At 36.7% G+C, this 22,051-nt stretch overlaps 2 protein-coding genes and 1 pseudogene across 3 annotated transcripts; 1 reads left to right on the forward strand and 2 right to left on the reverse strand.

Annotated features, from left to right (window-relative positions):
* Nucleotides 1-1,772: 1,772 nt before the first annotated feature.
* LOC306847807 (syntaphilin-like) lies at nt 1,773-6,147 on the forward strand (the record flags this gene model as incomplete). The annotated part of the gene is made up of 4 exons (XM_079381971.1): nt 1,773-1,869; nt 2,053-2,181; nt 3,819-3,968; nt 4,857-6,147. The coding sequence occupies exons 1-4, from the start codon at nt 1,826-1,828 to the stop codon at nt 6,145-6,147; spliced, it is 1,614 nt and encodes a 537-aa protein (XP_079238097.1). The 5' UTR covers nt 1,773-1,825.
* A 1,861-nt stretch (nt 6,148-8,008) lies between these two features.
* On the reverse strand, nt 8,009-10,229 carry LOC306847793 (peptidyl-prolyl cis-trans isomerase FKBP1A-like). Its single transcript, XM_079381947.1, has 5 exons — nt 10,082-10,229; nt 9,833-9,880; nt 9,067-9,179; nt 8,637-8,811; nt 8,009-8,352 (listed from the first exon to the last, which is right to left on the reverse strand). Exons 1-4 carry the CDS (start codon nt 10,116-10,118, stop codon nt 8,683-8,685), a joined length of 327 nt encoding a protein of 108 aa, XP_079238073.1. The 5' UTR covers nt 10,119-10,229; the 3' UTR covers nt 8,009-8,352; nt 8,637-8,682.
* A 2,835-nt stretch (nt 10,230-13,064) lies between these two features.
* Nucleotides 13,065-21,871, reverse strand: LOC306848284 (sodium-dependent lysophosphatidylcholine symporter 1-like; annotated as a pseudogene). The gene is made up of 10 exons: nt 21,848-21,871; nt 20,750-20,863; nt 20,078-20,202; nt 17,751-17,883; nt 17,472-17,539; nt 16,188-16,333; nt 15,163-15,253; nt 13,833-13,954; nt 13,518-13,601; nt 13,065-13,250 (listed from the first exon to the last, which is right to left on the reverse strand). The product of its transcript is annotated as a sodium-dependent lysophosphatidylcholine symporter 1-like (transcript).
* Between the last annotated feature and the right edge of the window lie 180 nt (nt 21,872-22,051).

Genomic DNA, 22,051 nt, shown 5'->3' on the forward strand with positions numbered 1-22,051 from the left:
AAATCCTGCACACGTTCCACAAGTTTGCATAATAACAAAAATATTTAAATGACGCGTTTCTTTCAATCGACCTTCCTCAGGCTTTCAAAATATGTAAAGTGCAAGCATATTTGAGAACTAGTAATCTAGAGGGCAATCAGCTGTAGTAATATTATTCACCATGCATCCAATTAGAAAAAAACAAATAATGCATCAAATATGCATTCAAATAATGTAGCAGTGCCAGTGTTACGCCAATCACACCCACACACTCTTGTCACTCATGTCACCATTTCATGAGACAATCCATGTTTCTGTGAGTGTGTGAATAGCTCAGTTCAAAGTGTGAAAGAATCCATCAGTTGTACTGTGTGTGTGTGTGTGTGTTTGTCTTGTTCATTTTGTTTATTGTTCTGAATGCTTGGTTTACATAAGCATTTATTTTCTCGTGGCATCTAGAATGAAATGCTCTCTGGTGGATTCTCTTCAGCATCTGATATTCTAATATTGTCTGGCATGTGTCTTTTTTGATTTGGTATTTTAATGGGATGTAAGGTTACAGAGTCTCCAAATAAACAACCTTGTGTTTGCGGCGATCAAATGGTTGTGTTACTATAAAATCTCATGACTTTTTTCCATGGAACACAAAATGATTTTAATGGAATCTTCGCGCTGCTCTTTTCCATATAATGAGAGTGAATGGGGACTAATGTGGTCAAGTTCCAAAAGTGATGAAAAGCACCATAAAAGTGATCCATGCACTATACTCCAACTCTTCTGAAGTCGTGGCTTTGCTCAGTTTTAGTCTGCGCTTCACACAAAGCTATCATAAGACTTGGAATGTAGCACATATATCATATGGACCACTTTTAAGATACTTTTTGTTGTTGTTGTTGTTGTTGTTGTTGTTGTTGTTGTTATTGTCTTTTAAGCTTCTCTGTGAACAATACCAGTGTGAACATTCTTCTTTTGGGGCAATCAATGAAAAATACCTAAACGATGCATATTCATATACATTGACCTAAATATACCTCTACTATACTGCACATATTTTTAGTTTATTGCAGTATTTTTTTTTTACGAGGGGAACAAAGTTAACTGTCCTGATATGATAATGAAATAAAACCTACAAGAAAACTTAATTCGTCAGTAGTCTGGCGTAACAGTTTGAGTTTGATCAAAAGTGACAGTAAAGACATAAAATGTTACAAAAGATTGGTTTTAAATAAATGCTGTTCTTTTGCACTTTCTCTTCATCCAAGAATAAACAGTTTCTGCAAAAATATGAGCTGTATTCAACAAATATAATGATAAAGGTTTCTTGAGTAGTAAATCATCAAATGATTTCTAAAGGATCACGTGACACTGAAGACTGGAGTAATGATGCTAAAATTCAGCTTTGCATCACAGAAATAAATTACATTTTAAAATATATTAAAATTGTAAACAGTTATTTTGAAGTGGAATAATATTTCACAATATTACTGTTTTTTTAATCAGATAAATGTTAAATAATGGTGATAAATTCTCGGTGAACATACTCTTACCAATCCCAAACTTTTGATGCGTTACTGTATTTAAAAAAAATCTGATTCACTGTTTATTTGTATTTGAAAAACTGTTTTGCATTAATTAAATTCATGTGGTGCAGCCAACATGCAGAAACACGCAGACCCTTTTGTGTTCTATTAAACAAGGTCCCTTTAAGCACCAAGAGATTAATATTGTCATTCAAACATGCTTTTTTCTGACTATATTTCTCATTTTGTGGTGTATGTGTGGCTTAGAGGGATCTGTCCTGAGGAATCCTTGTAATTGTGCCGTTACAAGGTGTGAGTCCTCACCCATGTCCCTCTCAGTGAACCGAAAGCCATCTGCTGGTTCCCGCAGGTAATGCTGCCCTTCTCCTCTAACATACACAATCAGACACACTGAAGGTTTCTAATTATTATAATGTGATTTATGCATTCAGTACCAGTTCCTTTAAAACACACCAACAGTTTTCCAGTGTAATCCTGTTTGATAAGGACGTCAGAGCTCAGCTGTCACTGTGTGTGTGTGTGTGTGTCACAGAAGGCCTGCTGCCCCAAGCGGCACTCGACACTCGCATGGAGACTCGTCTGTCCGTAGCAGTTACTCAACGGCGTCCTGCAAGTGCACAGAGAGCAATACTGTACCACGCTCCAACCCAGACACACCACGGTGAGCGACACACACACTCAAAGGCAGATTAGATTTGTCTTCCATCAGGGTCGTGTTCCAGATTTTGTATGGTGGCAGAAAGTACAGAACAGAAATAGAATTAATGGAACAGACATGACACTATATGCATTTAAAAGACTGGTTACTTTCTGTGAAGCTGCTTTGCAATAATGTGTATTGTGAAAAGCAATACACAAATAAACATGAAACATACTTGTGTCCTAATCGGATACTCAAAAGTTCTGAAATATAGAAATACTGAGATGATTAGGTGTATTGGAAGAGTTCACACACAAAATATAAAATTATATTATTCACAAAGCCTGATGTTGATCCAAAGCTGTTTTTCTTTCTCTGTGGTTCACAATGGGATATATTTTGTAAGAATGTGCAGGCTGCTCTTTTTTTAAATAAAAGTGCATGGGGGCTATCATAAAAAAAGATACATAGAAATATTTCATATCATATCTATTTCAAGTCTGCTATAAAAAGTCTGTTATTCACTAAAAATCTTCCCTTTTGCTGTAGATCTCAATTGCATTTGTGCACAAAACCAGTCTGAAGTTGCTGGGGTATATTTGTAGCAATAGCCAACAATACATTGTATGGGTCAAAATTATTGATTTTTATTTTATGCCAAAAATCATTAGGATATATTGAAAGATCATGTCCCATGAAGATATTTTGTAAATTTCTTACCGTAAATATATAAAAACTTAATTTTTTGATTAGTAATATGCATTGCTAAGAACTTCATTTGGACAACTTTAAAGACGACTTTCTCAATATTTAATTTTTTTTGCTCCCTCAGATTCCAGATTTTCAAATAGCTAGTTGTATCTCAGCCAAATATTGTCCGATCCTAACAAACCATACATCAATGGAAAGCTTATTTATTCAGATTTCAGATTATGTATAAATCTCAATTTTTAAAAATTTAGACTTACTTAGTATTGGTTTTGTGGTCCAGGGTCACATTTGTGCGATTGAATCAATGTAATTTTATCTTTCATTTTTGTGAATGGTGTTGAATGCAAGTCTTTGTAAATGTCATTTATTGCCTGGCAAAAAAAAAAAAAAAACCCTGATTACATGTTCAATGTTGCATTGTTGTCTTTGACAACAAATTTGTAGACCTGACAGCTTCTGAAGTGTTAGACACTGAATCTGCGATCAAAGTAAAAACCAGTTAGTTTATTGATGCTGAAGGATTACGCTAAGCTTTTGCCGCATTAAGAACAATAAAAACAACATGTTGAGTACATGGAAAATAAGTTATGATCATGAGAAAACAACTTTTTGTTATGTGAAAAATTAGAAAATAGCTTTTGAGATCACAACAAAACAAGAAAGAAAAAAAGGATAATGCATTGCCACTTTGGGCTTCTGTAATTTTCCCTTTAGCAGAAATATCTGTTGCTTTTTGTGCAAATGAGATGGGTAGACATCTTTGTTTGCATAAATTGACACTATGGGTGTTGCACCAGTTGCCAGTCCTAATATTTTCACTTGGGCCTGTTATTTAGTTTTATCTTAACATGCTAAATATGTTGTAATTATATAAGATAAATCACAATTATATATTATTATATTTATATACAAATATTATACTGTATATTTCTTGCTCTCTGACCCAGACGGCAGGCAAAATATGCAACCTGTAGTGAGAATCATGGGATCCGTCCGCCTGCTCCTGAGCAGTATCTCACCCCACTGCAGCAGAAGGAAGTGTGTATTCGCCACTTACGAGCTCGGCTGAAAGAAAAGGTGGAAAGGCTTCAGGACCGGTCTGTAATGATTCGGTTTCTCAACATCCTGTCAGTGGAGTTTTATAGCTTCAGGACATCCTGAGTATTATACATGCAGATATATAGAAGAACCTACCCTGCATCTGAATATACCTACTTCGCTACTATGTGTTATGTGGAACAATCATTTCATAAAGCGCAAAAGAAACTACGAGCACGCAATGTTGTAGTTATGTCATCAGTTAAGTCATGAAGTTATCAAAAAGGCGAATAAAGGTGTGCATGCATGTATTTGTTATATATGAATCACATTAAGAACTCCCTCATCTAACACCTGATTCAACTCGTCAGCTCATTAGTAGAGATTTTAAGTTTATAATCACATTATAATGCAATGTGTGTCAGATCCCCGTCACGTTCAGCAGCGGCAGCTCTTAAAGTAATAGCAGCCAAATAAGCTAACAACCAGCAGTTGTGATGTCTGTTAATCAAAAAACAAAGAGGAAATCAATAACTTTTGTAGCTTTAAAAGGATTCATCTCTATTTAATTTAGAATACTGGCCTTCATTCATTAAAAATATGCCATTAAACAAATATTTAAAATATACTGTCTTTATGTTGTTTCTACATTGATTTAAATGTGAAATTATTGCAATACAAAAGTATACTTAATTTTAAACTTTAATGTTAGGTGGGATTAATTGCGATTATTTTCAGAAGAAAATGTGCGATTAAAATTAATTAGATATTTTTTTTAATTGATTGACAGTACTAGTCTGAATTCATTACTACACACTCATACCATATAGAACAAACTTTTTAATGGATGTGAAGTTCAAATCAATTGTAGTACCTATTACATAGTATGCTATTTCCGGACACAGCACTAGATTTATTTCTATACCTTGTTTTGTTTACCATGGCAGAGACTCTGAGATCGAGGAGTTACGGATGCAGCTGACTCGGATGCAGGAGGATTGGATCGAGGAGGAATGTCATCGCATAGAGGCCCATCTGGCACTAAAAGAGGCCCGGAAGGAGATCCGGCAGCTTCAGCAGACTGTGGAAACAGTTAGGTCCAATCTGGGGCCCCATGAGGCAGATCAACAGGACTGTAAGTCTGAAGGTCTAGGGGTCGGTAGGCTAGGCCCACGATTTGGGGCATCCAGGTCTTGTGGATGCTCTCCGGCCCACACCATGAGTCGCAGCGCCACCTTCACCAGGCTGAGCAGTGACACATCACCTGGCGCTACAGATCGCAACGGAAACGTACGTTCTGATCGCTACATTCCTGCCAACAGAGGGGCGATGACGTTACCAAGAGGGGACGGACGCACTCATCTACTTCTGGAAGCAGCTCTACTGTCTGAGCAAGTTCCTCACACTACACTATGCTCCACTTTGTCTCGATCCTCCACCTGCGAGAGATTGTGCAGTGGAGAGACGGTGTTGCCCGTTAGCCGATCCTGCCACGCTGTTAACAACAACTGCAGCTGTGCTCCACATGCCTACCTCCCACACCACCATTTGTTTTTGCATCTCCCACAGGAGGAAGCACCACCTCCTCCTCCACCACCGCCACCAGTGCCCCCTAGTGCATCGGAGGTCAGTGACAGACCAGGGTACCGGTCACAGGCCTGCAGCCCCACCATAACCTGGATCTCCGAAGAGGGCGCAGGTGAGGAATTGAGCGTCATCACTTCAGCAACTTGCGCACCTGATGTTACTCTAGCTGAGCCGCAGGTGTTTTCGCCATCCTCTGCAACTACTTCCCCTGCTCAGATGTCTTACGTCACAGAAACTTTGCCGCTAGACAACACAGTTGAATTTACATCATCAACAACGACAGTGTTGATGAAGCCACATGTTCAACAACAGGTTCAACCCAGAGCATCACAACCTCTCAAGGCGCCACCACAGGAAGCAGTGGTAGTGAGGGTCAGTGGTGAAGATGGAGTAGGGGAGGACACAGAATCAGCTTCCTCTCAGAGGAGCCACTGGAGCCGTTATTTCCTGATTGACCTCTTAGCGGTGGCTGTTCCTGTAGTTCCCACACTGGCATGGCTTTGCCGGGGGCCGCGGAATGAAGGCATGCCAGTGTACAACATGGGCTCCCTGTTGCGCGGCTGCTGTGCCGTTGCACTGCACTCTCTAAGACGGGTTGGCAGGGGCCGTGGCTGCAGTCCCTCGGGAACAGGAAGAGCAACACCTATCTGATAACTTTAGCATTACCGTACCATCAAAGTCTTTTAACTGGATCTTGAGTGGAATCTTTGTCCTTGATCTCCCAGTAGGTAGTTTGTTTTTTGAACCATGGAGGCCTCAATCCGTCACACGATTGAGGGAATGTGGCCCTAATTTGCACAGACACTCACAAATTTCAAGGCTGTTGCTCATTTCCACCATTTGTTTTTCTTTTCCTTCTGGCTCTCTTATCTGCTTTATTTCCTCCCATTTCTGGCCGAAACTCAGCAGGCAGTACAGTCACAAATAGCTGCAAACAAGAGTCCAAGCTGAGCAGAGACGTCACAGTGTACAGAAATTTAGGCCTTGAGATTAATATATATATATATATATATATATATATATTACATGCCTTGAAATATCATTCTTTGTTCTATTGAACCGAATTCATTCTGCTCTCGTTCACACCAAATTTTTCATGTGACTTTAGGTAGGTTACATAGACATTGGTGAAAATTGTTCTTCATGAGAAAAGGAAATTTCAGGTCCATAGCTCAAACAAATTAGCAAGGCTAGGCTTTCAAATTTTAAACCTTTGCATACCTGTTTCAAAGCAACCATTGTGCCAATCTCATTTCATAAGAAACATTACTTTTCACAATTATAGACAATATTACATTTTAAAGGGGAAAATAATATTAAATGGTAACTGCACAAGAATTAATAGGCACCCTGCAACTTAGATGTTTGGATCTCAAAAAAAAAAAAAACCTTGCTTCTGTCATTACTTACATAGAACTAAAACACTGATCCTATAACATGACAATGTTTTCAGCAATGTGTTTTACGGATCAGTATTCTGATGTCATTCTGCACTTTTCTACTAGTTTAGCATTAGTTGTTTTATCAGTTACATACGTGCATTAATAATATGAGCAAAAATAAAACTGTGCTTTTTTTTTTGCTTATGTATGGAACTGTAAAAAATAATTTCCAAAAATGCCAGATTTCATTGATAAAGCAATGGAAGGTGATGGCTTAAAATTAATTGATTAATCTGTCCTTTGGGTGGTAGATTTTTCTGCTCTTTTAAACGGTCTCAGGTGGAACTCAGGTGAACAGAACTAGAGAGGATGCAAAATTAGCAGAATCCAATGTCAAACCATTCATTCATTAGAAAAACAAAGGTTTATATAGAAGAACAATGGTTGTGAAAATATAGATTTACTGTCATAGGCTTGTTTTAATCTAAAGATTTGTTGTCAACAAATGGGTCTATAACTGTTGCATGCAGATTTCAGTAAACTCTGTTAGGGAAATACTTGCAATTAATTCATGCATTTGTAAAGCAAAGTATTCGGTTTCTTTGAAGTAGCACAAAAGAAAAAACTGGATAATCATGGAGTTCCAGTAGATTATTGTAAGGGCTTAGATTGCATGTTAGCACAATAATTCCTTGTTAATTACCAGTAAACTTAAAGATTCTGTTTCAAATAAACATGAACAACTCATCCTAATTTGAAGAGTCTCAATGCAAAATATAATGGTGTGTTTAGACCGAGCCCATCAACATTCAGCCATAATTGTAAATTTGGATTGTTTAATAAAGCCGCCCCTTGAAAATAAAAGTGTTTAATTAAATTGACAAAGCTTCTGTTGTGCTAATGACTTTATTTATTTACACCCTGTCCTCAATTAAAAGCAAAACACTGATACAAAACAGTTACAGGCAATCAGAACATAATTGATGTTTAATAATTAGTTATGCAGTGGGATTTAGACCAATGAGATTTCAGTGTGGGTGGGGCCACCAAATGACTGACAATATGTACCACCATTCATCGTCGTATCGGTCACCACTTCAGTTTCTCAATAAACACAGAGACAAGCTTGATCTTTTTATAAACAATTTATTTTCAAGTAGTTTTGTTTTATACTTAACCAGATTTCCCCACCAGAGTACTTATTACCAACTCAGCCACAACCCTGTTGCTGTGATCGCGTTTACAACACAGAAATCAAATATAAAACGAGAAGGAAATGGAAAAAAAAAGAAACTTGTGTCTTAATGAACGTCCAATAATTGAGAGGATACCAGTGATTGTGTCAAGGAGAAAAGAAATAAAAAGGCAACAAAATATACAAATGCAAAACAGAGCTAAGCTAAGTGGTATCGCTATTAACACTAGCCCCTTTTGAGGATCACGTGCATGGAGCAATGTTCCTTAAAAGGTTGACCTGGAAGAAAACAAAGAGAGAGGTTTATTAAACAACTAAACAGTGTTCCTCAAAGGCCATAAATACGATTACGAGGGTTTAATCTAAGAGCCTGTTAAATAAACTCTACAGGACGTCTAAGACCAAGACAACAATAATCTCCTTTAAAGATTATCTGTTAGTTATTAAAGCGATCTATGCAACTGAGGAACTATTTACAATGATAATAAAATAAGTATATGGTGAGGAGTCATGCAGTCATAAAATGTACAAATCAACTCGAAAGAGGCAAACTTTGCACCTACCCTGAAAGAATGAATAGGGAATAACCTGAGTCCAATTTTGGGGGCTTTACTCCAAGCCAATCAGCTCCACATCAAATATGAGGGTTGCATTGGGAGGAATGATGCCCGGGTGCCCCTTACTCCCATAAGCAAAGTCTGGAGTGCAAGTCAGCTTGGCACGCTGCCCGACACTCATCTGTCACAAGGGGAGAGATCATTTCACCAAATTAAGTACAGTAAGAAACAACGAATGGCGGTTCAAACTTGGTTATAAGAACAGCTTGTGTGCATTTGAATGTTGAAGCGAAAGGGGAAATTTTCCAATTAGGCCGAGACCTACTTTATGAACAGACGGTGTGCCTTTAGATAACCACACAATGTAGGTCGGGCAGATTTATATTGCAAATCAAACCCATTTTTCAGATGATGTCAAAAAGAATATGAATATTACCTGGGCTACTCCCTCATCCCAACCACGAATCACTTCCTGTTTGCCAATTTTGAATTTGAAAGGCTTTCCTCGGTCCCGGGAGGAGTCAAACTTGCGTCCATCTGTCAAAGAGCCTGAGAAAAACAGGAATTAACAACACCGAGATGAATGAAGCTGCGTTTCACATTACCAAGAAAACAAACATTTTCCATTCATTCGGACCGTAACGGCCTTCCGTGACTGCAGATCACAATCATTTGGATTCATCAAAACAGTTTGGTTTGAAAACATAATGAGCGCCCAGACAGTTCGAATGTAAATATTTGCGCATTATAGACTCCGGATGTTCGAATCGCATCGAATGACAACCGAAGCATTCTGAAAATCACATCCACGGAGGATTCGAACTGCAACATTGTAGCCGCAGAACATTCGATCCTAAACATTCTGAGCAGCATAAGCGCGGTAAAAACGTTCGAATGTGACATTCAGACTCGCTTAAAATCTCCAAAAAAAAGCGATTAGTTTTTCACCTCATTAACGACAGCAATATAACCACTGTACGTCCGCAAAACAGGCCACGGTTTCCAAATCCTGTGGTTTTAGACGCATTTATGATTGTTTTAGTAAAATGAAAGATTAAAGATGCAGCAAATATCAAGGGTAGATAAAATCTTATCGATTTAAAGCCTGGATGAGCCGATCGCGTCTATTGTGTCAATGCAGCTAATCAGCTAATGCTAACACCCTTCATGCGATTCAAAACACGATCACTTCTCACACTTACCCACGTAGTGCACGACACACGTCTGTCCTTTTTTAGGGAAGGTACTTCCTAAAATTCAAAACAAGGAGAGAAAAATATTTCAAAATGAACGGAAAATCATGTGGGAAAAGGTTAGTGTTTAGCTAGCAGGCTAACGCCCGTGATGCCCGAAACAGGCAAAATGTGTCGATTTAAAATGCTACTGATTTGATATATAAGTATTGCGGTTTGTGAATTGTCGATGCGATTCCATCTGTGGTGCATTTTTACCGTCTCCAGGAGTAATAGTTTCAACTTCGACTCCCATCCTGGCTGCTTGTTCTGACTCCTGAAGCTCTGCACACAAAATGCGCTTGAGTGATTGTGATTGAGGGCAGAAACCCCCCTGTCTGCGCCCCCAGCGGACAAACAGCGCTCTGCCTCTGAGCGGCTATCAACCACAAATCCATTAGCCATCATGTTATAAATAGAATATTTGTATGTTGTATGATTGCTTTAATGCACCTGTTTTGAACTATGCACTGTAAAATCATGCTTTCTCCATCACAACCACATCATCTTTTGTATATTGTTAGTTATTTGCACTGACTGGTTTATCATCAGCATCTTAAAATCACTTTAACATAGATTATATAATACTGAATCTAATCATCTAATTCAAACCTTTTTATATGAAATGGATACAGCAGCGTTTTATGACTCATACCCTTGATCCACATCAGTGGAATGAAATTCAAATAAAGTTGTTTTTTTTATTTATTTCAATAATACTTTATTTCACAAGTGTACATAAGAGAACTAATATTTAATCCAACTGCAATTAGACTTTCTAGTGTAAAATTATCACTTCTGTTCTTGTGCATCCGACTCCGCCCACAGTGGTACAAACCACGCCCCCATACGCAAAGCCCGCCCACACGTTACGCCCACTCTAAAGAAATGCTTTCACTTTTTATTATCGACGGCGCATAGTTAATCATATATACATCACAGACAGTGGAACTCATCCTGTTTGTTTTCCCTACGTTTTTAAAACATTTTAATTGCGTGTTTTTTAAAAAAACAAAGAAAAACTGTCTACATTAGTGGTGAGACATTTTGAATGACTCGTTTTTCAGGTTACATCGACTTATGAGTGAGTCATTGAATCAATTTACTCAACCGATTCTTTCAAACACTGATTGATTCAGAAACTCGATAATTGTGTTTCTCGAACAGCAGCTTGCTTCTGCTTTGCTTTTGTTTGCAACACATTAAGAAAGTGGCAGTTTTGTGTCTACACTGTAAGTTACTCAATTAATGTGATGTTTATTTTATCAGCATATTGTCGTGTTTTATTATGCATGAAGCGAATCACAGCTGTGCTGATTGTTTGTTACTTAATGACTTTCAGGTTTTTTATTTATGTTTACAAAACTGTTAAAACAGTGTTAAAAAATTCTAAAAAGGAGAGAAAATCTGACAAAATGTTTTATTTAGGGAGTTAATGGTGCTGTTCCATACAGACATTGAATGCACAGTTTTAAACATCTACACCCATGTAACTTTTGACCTCATCTGGAATGTCTTGACACTTTAGTGCACGTTCATGTGTTTTGCACAACCTTGATTCATGACCTTTCACACTTGATTTATAATGTTGTGATGATGTTGGGAAAGTTCTTGGTTTATGAAATTGGATTGCTGACTTGGAACTTGACATCCTGTGTGAATCGGCACTTGTGTTGCAGTGTTTCTGAGAAGCTTGACAGGCACATTTGTTTGCATTAAGATGAGAGATTATTCTAGTCTTTGATTTGAAAATGAAACTCTTGACTGGAGTCGTAGATTTTTTTAGTTATGGGAACATTTTCCTCTTCTAATCTGGTAAGTGTGGCACTGTTAGACCTAAAAAGGCTAAATAAAATACAGAATACACTATTAATAACATTCATAAATCATATAAGATTGGCTGACACTCGTATATTTTACCTTGTGTTTCCGAGGTCTTGTTGAATCTGCTTCCATCGTACTTCATTAATTCAGATAAACAGTAAACCCACCAGCAAAAAGGCGACTAGAATGGGGGCCAAAAGCAATTTCAGTGCCAAGACAACTCCATCTGCATGACTACATGCACCTGCTTTATATCTTGTGAAGCTTCAACCCGACACATTGTTCAGTGTAAATATGTAAAGGTAAACATTTCAGACTTCCACAAAAAGGCTGAACTATTGCAAACATGAGCTCGATTTTGTTTTGGCCAAACGTTCTCACCTGACAGTATTTAAAAACTTGTAGGACACAGAGCTTGAACAATTGTGTTCCAATATTTTTAAAACCTGACTGACTGCCACTGTAAATCAGGCATATTTAGAGAGAGCGAGTGCTGACTCACTGTAGTGTCATAGATGCCAGCAGACAGACCTCCTCCAAGCTTATTGCAAAACCTCGAGCAGGAAAAAAACAAGCCCTTTGCAGAATGGGTTCTGAACAGTGAACTCATCCACTGAGCAAGACAAGACATTTTAGGTATTTAAACCAAATTTTTACATTTTGTGAAGAAATGTGAATGATGCTTCCCTGTGCAAAAATGTGCAACCACCATGCTTGGGCGTAGGCTATGTGGTTGTAAGGATGTTTTCGGAGTGGTTTTTGTATTGCTGTTGATTTGATTTCTAGGGTGATGCTTACTGGCCCAATTTCAAACTGCTACTTCTCTACTTTTGTGTAAATTGATTAGATTTTTTCACACATTTTATCACTTCGTAGGCAAAGTTGTGTTTGCTTATAGAAGTAATAGCACACATGTCTCTAATAAGATTTAATGTGTACTCAAATAATATACCTATGCATATTATACAATACAGTGGAATACTGTAGTAAGTTAAGTATACCACCCTACCCTATTAGTCAAACATTCAGTTATTTATTTATTTATTTACTTAATTTCTTTCTTACTTACTTACTCACCCTCATTGGGGGCTGAGCCCCCTAAAATGAAAATCCTACAATCGCCCCTGAATAAGAGCGTCCAAGATGAAGAAAAGGAAAAATCACATGTTTAAAAGACATGTGCTGAGTCCTTTGTACTGTTTGTATCTACACTGGTATTATATGGTTTTCAAAAGTCTGAAGTGTAATATTGTGTAACCATCAAGTAAAACATTATAACATATTGTCCTTACATATGAATACATGTAGGCTAAGTAAACGCATCTTAAACACTTTGAAAAATGTGACGGTGTTTTACAGTGGTAACAAAACTGATAGCTCAAGTTTGAATCAACGTTCCAGCTACTAGCCCAGATCTACTAGCGTACATCACCAGAATCATTGTGTCTGGTCTCTTCACCATTGACCAAAGGGAACTTACAGGTAGACCTATAAAAAGTGCAGTTTTCTTGCCCAGCCTCACCAGTGCCATCTGCCACATTGGCACTGATATGGTAGCGGACACCTGTACGCACATTAGGACATCCAAGGAATTAAAAATCTCATAAACCATGCTAAAACATCTGTTCTTCATCGTAACTGATTCCGTTTTTGTCAAAATAAAGACTATAATGGCAATTATAAAATAGTCCTGTATGCTGATTGGTCTATAAAATGTTCAAGTGGTGCGAAAATACATTATATAGTAACACTATAAGTAACACATATGTTACTGTGCAGTACTGTTTTGAGTTTGATTATAAAACTACAGCATTTGTATGTCTAGACTTACCAGTACAGCTAACATGAGATACTGGAACTGAGCTCCTAAACCTGCAACGTGAGTGCAAAACAGTGAGAAGTTCCCCAAAGACATCTGGAAATGAACCCAAAAAGGTTTCAGCAATTTCAGCAAGCACTAATGCACTCATATAAAAAAAAAATGAAATGGTTTGCTGTATTAATCCCTAGCTTTCAAATACAACAGGATGATTTTATATAGAATCTTTAATATTTACCACATACAATTTGTGATTGCATGTCAACATAGTCTTTTTGTTCTAGTTTTAACTTTACAGATACTTTACAGGTAAACCAGCGATCCGACCTGAAAAGCTAAAGTGGAGAAGAGGAAGCCGAGGACCAGACGCTGATATGACCCATGGCCAATCAGCTTCTTCACAGCATTCAGGTATGTAGTGTGCATGTGACTCTGACCACTGAGAGGCCCTACCGGAGCCGGAGAGAGAAACATCAATACATCTGCACAAAGCTATGAAACGTGACACTGAACTGGTGAAGAGTTAAGAACTAGTTTGGTGGGATTTTATTCGTAAACAATTAATTCACTGTAGTTCAAAAACATATTGTTTCGCTGCCTGATAAATGCCCCAAAATGTAGTCTACAATAAAGTTATTATTAAGGGTCATTAAGAGTCCTCAACAAACCCTCATGGCCAAAAGTATATTCAGGGAATCTAGCAAAACAAAACACAAAAAGACTTTATTAGTAGTTCACTACAGCGTATATTGTTAATTGTTGTTAAGAGTCCTCATTAAAGCATCATGCTCAATAATCAGGGAATCTAAAACCAACCAAACAAACAAAACAAAAACAACAAAAAAGTTTTATTTGTTAATCAATTCACTACAGTTTCAAAGCCATGTTGTTAAGAGTCTTCAGTAAAGCCTTATGCTCAATGGTACATTCAGGGAATCTGTCAAGACAAAAAAAACAAAACAAAAAACAAGGTTTTATTCGTTAATCAACTCACTGTGGTTCAAAGCCATATTGTTGTTAAGTGTTCAGTAAAGCCTTATGCTCAATGGTACATTCAGGGAATCTGGCAAAACAAAAGCAAAAACAAAAATGGTTTTATTTGTTAATCAATTCACTGCAGTTCAAAGCCGTATTGTTGATAAATGTCATCAATAAAGACTCTTGTTCAATCTAGGAAAACAAAACAAACAAAAAAACAACACATTAAACGTTTTATTTGTAAACAAACTATTCACTACAGTCCAAGCCCATATTTTTAGCTGATAAACATGTCCAAAATGTAGCCTTCCATCAAAATATCATTAAATGTAGTTAAGAGTCCTTAATAAAGCCTCATGCTCAATAATATACTTGGGGAATCTGGCCAAAAAAAAAAAAAAAAACAATTCTAAAATGTAACCTACCATAATATATTCTGCAAATCTGACAGAAAAAAAAAATTAAGATTTAATTTGTAAACAGTGAATTCACTACAGTCCAAGCCCATATTGTTTTGCTGATAAACATGCAAAATATAGCCTACCATAAAGTTATTATTAAATGTTCATAAGATATCTCAGCAAACCCTCATGATCAATAATATATTCAGAGAATCAGACAAAACAAAACAATCTTTGAATTGACTCTTATTTGTGCAAAAATGTACTGTACGCCGCACCTCTTTGTTCTTTGACCCCCAGGAACAGCACCATACAGCAAACACAGAAGAAAGCGCTCATGACCAGTGCTGATATCATAAAGGCACTTCTCTGATGGGAAACACAGACATATATATGCACAGTAAGTGTATATGCAAACAGTCTCAGATTGCAAATGACCTCCCTAAAGAAAGTGTGAGGGGTCTACGGCATACTAAACAGTCTACAAATGTGACCCTGGACCACAAAACCAGTCATAAGTGTCAATTTTTCAAAATTGAGATGTATACATCATCTGAAAGCTGAATAAATATGCTTTCCATTGATGTATGGTTTGTTAGGATAGGACAATATTTGGCCGAGATACAACTATTTGAAAATCTGAGGGTGCAAAAAAATCAAAATATTGAGAAAATCGCCTTTAAAATTGTCCAAATGAATTTCATAGCAATGCATATTACTAATAAAAAATGGACTTTTGATATATTTACAGTAGGAAATTTACAAAATATCTTCATGGAATATGATCTTTACTTAATATACTAATGATTTTTGGCATAAAAAAAAAATCAATCATTTTGACCCATACAATGTATTTTTGGCTATTGCTACAAATATACCCCAGCGACTTAAGACTGGTTTTGTCTCCAGGGTCTCATATTAGGAACCTTTCAACTGTGTTTTCAAACAGTGTATTAGCTAGATTACAAGAGTTAAAAGTTGGATTACATGTCAGCCAGAGTGTGTGATTTTACATGACACCAGAGACTAACAGTCCCTGAGGCTGCAAATTACCCATAGAAAATGCTTTAAAACCATTGAAAGTAATTGTATAATTGACACACTACACAGAACCAAAATTACACCCTTAGGTTAAATACGTTGTATGGCTTTGTTCAGATACGTATGAGCAATATTACAAGTAATGCTTTGCTCGGCAAACGGCAGTAATTATAAATAGTAAAATACCTGAGTAACATCAAAACAGTTGCATTACACAGTATTTTACAGTGTGCTGGTGGTGTGTAGGTAGGAGTCATGTTACAGTTTCGTGCAGCGCAGCACTGTGTGGGAGATCCGGTGGTTGGTCCACGTTCAGACAGGTTTGATCTCTGTCTTTGTTATACACCCATAGCACCTGACCCTGAATCACAGCCGCCGTCAGCATAGCAAACGCCTCCACACTCATCCCTGGCAGAAAGAGGGTCAGATGTGCATGCAATCATGCATGCACCCTAGTGAGCTGTCTACTGCCTAAGTGACTGATTTGGAACGATCTATGTAGGTGGCAAATTTTGCTCCACACAAAACTGGTGTAAACGACTGAGTGCTGTTTGTAATTGTAGTATATAGGGCATCAGTTCTCTCTGATATAGTATTTATTCATAATATTTTGAATTAGTTCTTATTTTTATATTGTCATTTTAAATTTGAAAGGGATAGCTCACCCAAAAATGAAAATTCTGTCATTAATTACTCACCCCCATGTCGTTCCAAACCCGTAAGACATCTGTTCATCTTCGGAGCACAAATTAAGATATTTTTGATGCATTCCGAGAGCTTTCTGATCTTCCCATAGACAGCAAGGAGATCGTTAAAATAATCCATGTGACATCAGTGGTTCAATCGTAATTTTATGAAGCTACGAGAATACTTTTTGTGTGTGAAGAAATCAAAAATAATGACTTTATTCAACAATTCGTCTCCTCCGCATCACCCTGTGGTGCCGTTTTGGAGAGTATCACATACGTAACAACGGTTGAATCGTAAATTTGAATTAATGACAGAATTTTTTTTGGGGTAAACTATCCCTTTAATTAATAATTTGATATGCATTTGACTTTTTAAAATTAGCTTCTACTTTATTTTAGATATTTTATTTTTATTCTAGTTTTAGTTTAAATTTTTCGGAACGTTTTTTTTTTTTAATTGATTTAATTAATTTAACTTTTTCATCTCATATTTATATTTTAATTGATTTCAACTTTATCTGAATTAGTAAAATATATTTTAAATAAGCTTTAGTTAACAGTAACAATGTTTTACATTCACTAAGCTAGCAACACAATATTCTAAGAGGCATAAAAACGCATAGCACAAACAAACATTGGATAAAATGGTAAACTAGTAAGAAGACAACTCTCATGTCGTTTCAAACCTGTATGAGTTTCTGTAATTCTTCTGTGGAACACAGAATATGTCAGTCATGTTCTGACTGCTCTTTCCTCAGAATTTCTCCTTTGTTCCATGGAGAACCGGCAGGTTTGAAACAATGAGAAAATGATGACACAATTTGAATATTTAAAGCTGACGATTGAAGTGTTCTCACTGTAAGCTGTGGTCTTGTTGATCTCCTCCCAGAAACATGTTGAGGGATGTGTATGGAACACTGTAGCACTGCAGGGAGCAGAACATTCTCTTTGAAGGAATCAGCACATGAAAGATGTGCGGGGGAGCTGTGTGATGTAACAGCCATTTGACCTCAATAATGAACACTAGAGTGCCGCTAATGGAAGCTGGCTAATTTGGCTATTACATAAAAAGCATCACATGGAGAAAGGACAGGGCATGTGTTAGTGGTTGAGAGAATAAAAGTAGGAAGTCATACACTCATGAAGGTCTCGAAAAGACAGCTGATGGTTAGGTACCAGGGCACACTGAATGCTGAACTCATGGCATTGTGGGGTATGAACCAAAGGAAGATGCAAGCGAGAATGGCCAATGGCACTGACAGCACAGCCCTGAGACAGGAACAACAGATGAGTCATGTCAAGCAGGGCAAAGCAGCCTAAACTACTTTTCTGCTACTTCACTTTAGAATCATCATATGTCAGTGTGTAATAACAAACAGGAAATGCACTTACAGTAATGCACTTATAGTGCAGAGGCTAGATGGTTTAAAAGCATAAATGGCAATCTTGATTGTTTTTTTTTATTTTATTTCTATTTATTTATTTGTAAAGTTGTAAATTAACTCTTTTCACAATTGGAACACAAGTAAACTTTAACATTTAAAATTTATATTATTTACATAAACTGGTTTTGGTTTTGTGGTACAGGGTCACATATATAATGTAAATATATACACACAGTAATAATAATATATACACACAGTAAGCAAACACTTTTTCACACGGGGCCATGTGGGTTTGGATTTTGTTTTCCCTTCATAAAAAAAAAAAACCCTTCATTTAAAAACTGCATCTTGTGTTATCTTTGATTAATATTTAAATTTGTTTGATGATCTGAAACATTAAAGTGTGACAAACATGCAATAAAATAAAAAATCAGGAAGGGGGCCAACACTTTTTCACACCACTGTATGTGTATATATATATGTATGTATGTGTGTGTATATCTGTACATACAGTTGCATGCGAAAGTTTGGGAACCCCTTGCAGAATTTGTGAAAATGTGAATAATTTTAACAAAATAAGAGAGATCATGCAAAATGCATGTTATTTTTTATTTAGTACTGTCCTGAGTAAGATATTTTCAATAAAAGATGTTTACATATAGTCCACAAGACAAAAAAATTGCTGAAATTATTAAAATAACCCTATTCAAAAGTTTGTGAACCCTTGGTTCTTAATACTGTGTGTGGTTACCTGGATGATCTACGACTGTTGTTTTGTTTTGTGATGGTTGTTCATGAGTCCCTTGTTTGTTCTGAACAGTTAAACTGAGCACTGTTCTTCAGAAAAATCTTCCAGGTCCTGCAGAATCTTCAGTTTTCCAGCATCTTTTGCATATTTGAACCCTTTCCAGCAGTGACTGTATGATTTTGAGATCCATCTTTTCACACTGAGGACGATTGAGGGACTCAAACACAACTATTAAAAAAGGTTCAAACGTTCACTGATGCTCCTGAAGGAAACACGATGCATTAAGAGCCGGGGGTGAAAACTTTTGAACAGAATGAAGATGTCCAAATTTTTCTTATTTTGTAGAAATATCATATTTTTTCCCATTTAGTTCTGCCCTTCTGACGTGACAGAAGCTACTTGTATGTTTCCTGGAAGACAAATGAAGTACAATTTACCTTGATCTTCAAATTCAAAAAGTTTTCACCCCCCGGCTCTTAATGCATCGTGTTTCCTTCTGGAGCATCAGTGAATGTTTGAACCTTTTTTAATAGTTGTGTTTGAGTCCCTCAATCGTCCTCAGTGTGAAAAGGTGGATCTCAAAATCATACAGTCACTGCTGGAAAGGGTTCAAATATGCAAAAGATGCTGGAAAACTGAAGAATCTGCAGGACATGGAGGATTTTTCTGAAGAACAGTGCTCAGTTTAACTGTTCAGAACAAACAAGGGACTCATGAACAACCATCCCAAAACAAAAAAACAGTCGTAGATCATCCAGGTAACCACACACATTATTAAGAACCAAGGGTTCACAAACTTTTGAATGGGGTTATTTGAATAATTCCAGCTATTTTTTTGTCTTGTGGACTATATGTAAACATCTTTTATGTAAAATATCTTGCTCAGGACAGTACTAAATAAAAAATAACATGCATTTTGTATGATCTCTCTTATTGTTAAAATTATTCACATTTTCACAAATTCTGCAAGGGGTTCCCAAACTTTTGCATGCCACTGTATATACTGTGTGTATATATACATGTATGTATGTCTGTGTGTGTGTGTGTGTGTATATATTATGTTATGTTATATTATATTATATTGTTATATTATATATTATATTCCTTCATGGAAACTAATCTATTTTTAATGAATCCATTGAATAAGTTCACAAAACTGGTCTGAGCAACTTGTTCCCAAATCAAACAGAATTTGTTTAAAAGAGCGGTTTATCAGGATCTCATTAAACAGAAAATAGTCTCTTTTTTTGTTGTAATGATATGATTTTAATAAGTACTATTTTATTTTAAAAATGCTATACCATTTATGTCACAAACTCTTACCACCCACCACGGAAGGAGCCTGCCAATTTGGGTCCAGCTACTCCTGCTCACTAGATACCCAACAACGGGATCAGTCACGGCATCCCAGGCATGACTGATGAACAGAATCAAAGATACTGAAAAAGCCTCCATCTGCATACCAAACAAGAGCAAAACAGAGAAATGTGTGTAAATAAGGGAATGCATGCGGAATATTTTCCACTTCAGAGATAAGATTGCTGAGATAAAATGCTTCTATGCAAAAAAAATCTCAGGCTTAACATTAGTAAATTAGATTTGTTTGCATAGTGCTCTTTTTCTGGTCTTTAAGTGAAAAGTGCAACTACAATTTCCTTGAAACATATCCCAAATCCCAAAAAGATGCCCATTCAAAAAGACCAATTTTAATGACAGTTTTATACAAATGTTTCATTATATTATACTAGATGTTTTGGCAATTCCCTGTTCTTCTCAAAAAGTGTTAAATAGGTTTACATTTTTTTCCAGGTATTATAAACCTCCTTGTTTATTCCATATTACGTAATATTTCATCAAAATGTAAATTGCTTAATCTCTAAAATGACCTCGTTTTTTTGGGCTGATGCCACTTTGGCTGCAATGGCTTTTTTTTGGATGTATTTATATAAATCATTATTTATCCATTTTTATGTAATTCAGGAGACTAAATGCAGATTCTTACCTGCACTACATCTAACAGAAAGATCTGTAGAGAAAAACCCATAGCAATGTTGGTCATCTGATACGGTACACCACCTACTGCATAACACAGCTTTCTGGAAAGGGGAAGCCTCACCTTATTGTGAAGACACAGAAAGAGCAACAAATACTTTTTAAGACTTAAAGATGAAAATGCATACAAAAGTTATGCTCTGTATGCATGTGTTACAAAACACTTTAAGAAGAACTTACAGAGGTCTCTTGTCTTTCTCTGTTGCCGTGTTCATCACTGATACAGGTGAAAACACTGTTCTTTATCCGGCTGTGTTGTAACAGTCGGCATATTGTGGTCAGTCAGCATGATTGGTCTTTGGTGGTCTGTTTTCTTAGTCTTTAATCGTAACCGAATCTACCATAAATTTGCTCATTCTGCTGGTTTCACTAGTGCCTGTTGAATACTAAGAGCAGTGAAACTAGTCCAGCTGAATGCTGTTTCGCCGATCCTCCCACAGGAACAGCACACTGTAACTAGAGCTGCTGTCAGTCACATAGGGACTATACTTTTACAAAGTCGACACGATTTATAGAACAACACTGATTTATTTTTTAATTAATCATTTTTTTTTATAAACTTTTTTTTTTACATTCTAGATTTCATTTGGAGAGAGTGTTTCAGTTAGAGACAATAAACCTTGTCGGAATTTCAGTATATCAAGAAGGTTCTTGTCCCATTCTTAAAATCATATTTTATATTATGCAATTTTTTTTTTTTTAGCAAATTAGTTTTTTATTCAAAATTTGAACACTGCAAAATGGCCGGCAACCATTATTGTACACATTAGTAGGTTGGACACATGAATTACATAGTTCCATTCAATGTTGGAGAAGCAACTTTGATACTGTAGTTTGACATGCTACAATTTAAAGTAGTTTAGCTATGGTCAGGTCTACAGGAACCAAAGCTTCTCAGTTTCTCTCCTGAGAAAGCGTGACCCATGAGCTGGATGCTTGTGCCATCCACAAAATATATACGGCTTTGGCACAAGAGAAGGCTAGTGTTTCCACAACTTTGATGGAAATATACAGTAGCAAGGTTAAAACCATGATCTAAAAAAGTTACATCCCCCATAGGTTTCCTGGCCATAATAACAGGAAGTGATGATTAAGTGAAAACCGAAAAAACCTTGTGACCTTCAAATACTGTATTCTTTTAAATGCTATTTTTATGCCAGAGGAAACACCAGTTTTGACGCCGCCACAGTTCAAGCAACTGTTCTCTTTTGAACAGTCCAAACTGTTTCATAGTAAACAATGACAAAACAAA

The sequence above is a fragment of the Barbus barbus genome, assembly GCF_936440315.1.
Source record: "Barbus barbus genome assembly, chromosome: 28".
Taxonomy (NCBI): Eukaryota; Metazoa; Chordata; class Actinopteri; order Cypriniformes; family Cyprinidae; genus Barbus; species Barbus barbus.

Coding starts and splice junctions, on each gene's coding strand:
- LOC306847793 (XM_079381947.1), bottom strand. CDS start 10,118: ATGGGAGTCGAAGTTGAAACTATTACTCCTGGAGACG. Junction 9,881..10,081: donor AACTATTACTCCTGGAGACG/GTAAAAATGCAC, acceptor TTTGAATTTTAG/GAAGTACCTTCCCTAAAAAA. Junction 9,180..9,832: donor GTGTGTCGTGCACTACGTGG/GTAAGTGTGAGA, acceptor TGTTTTTCTCAG/GCTCTTTGACAGATGGACGC.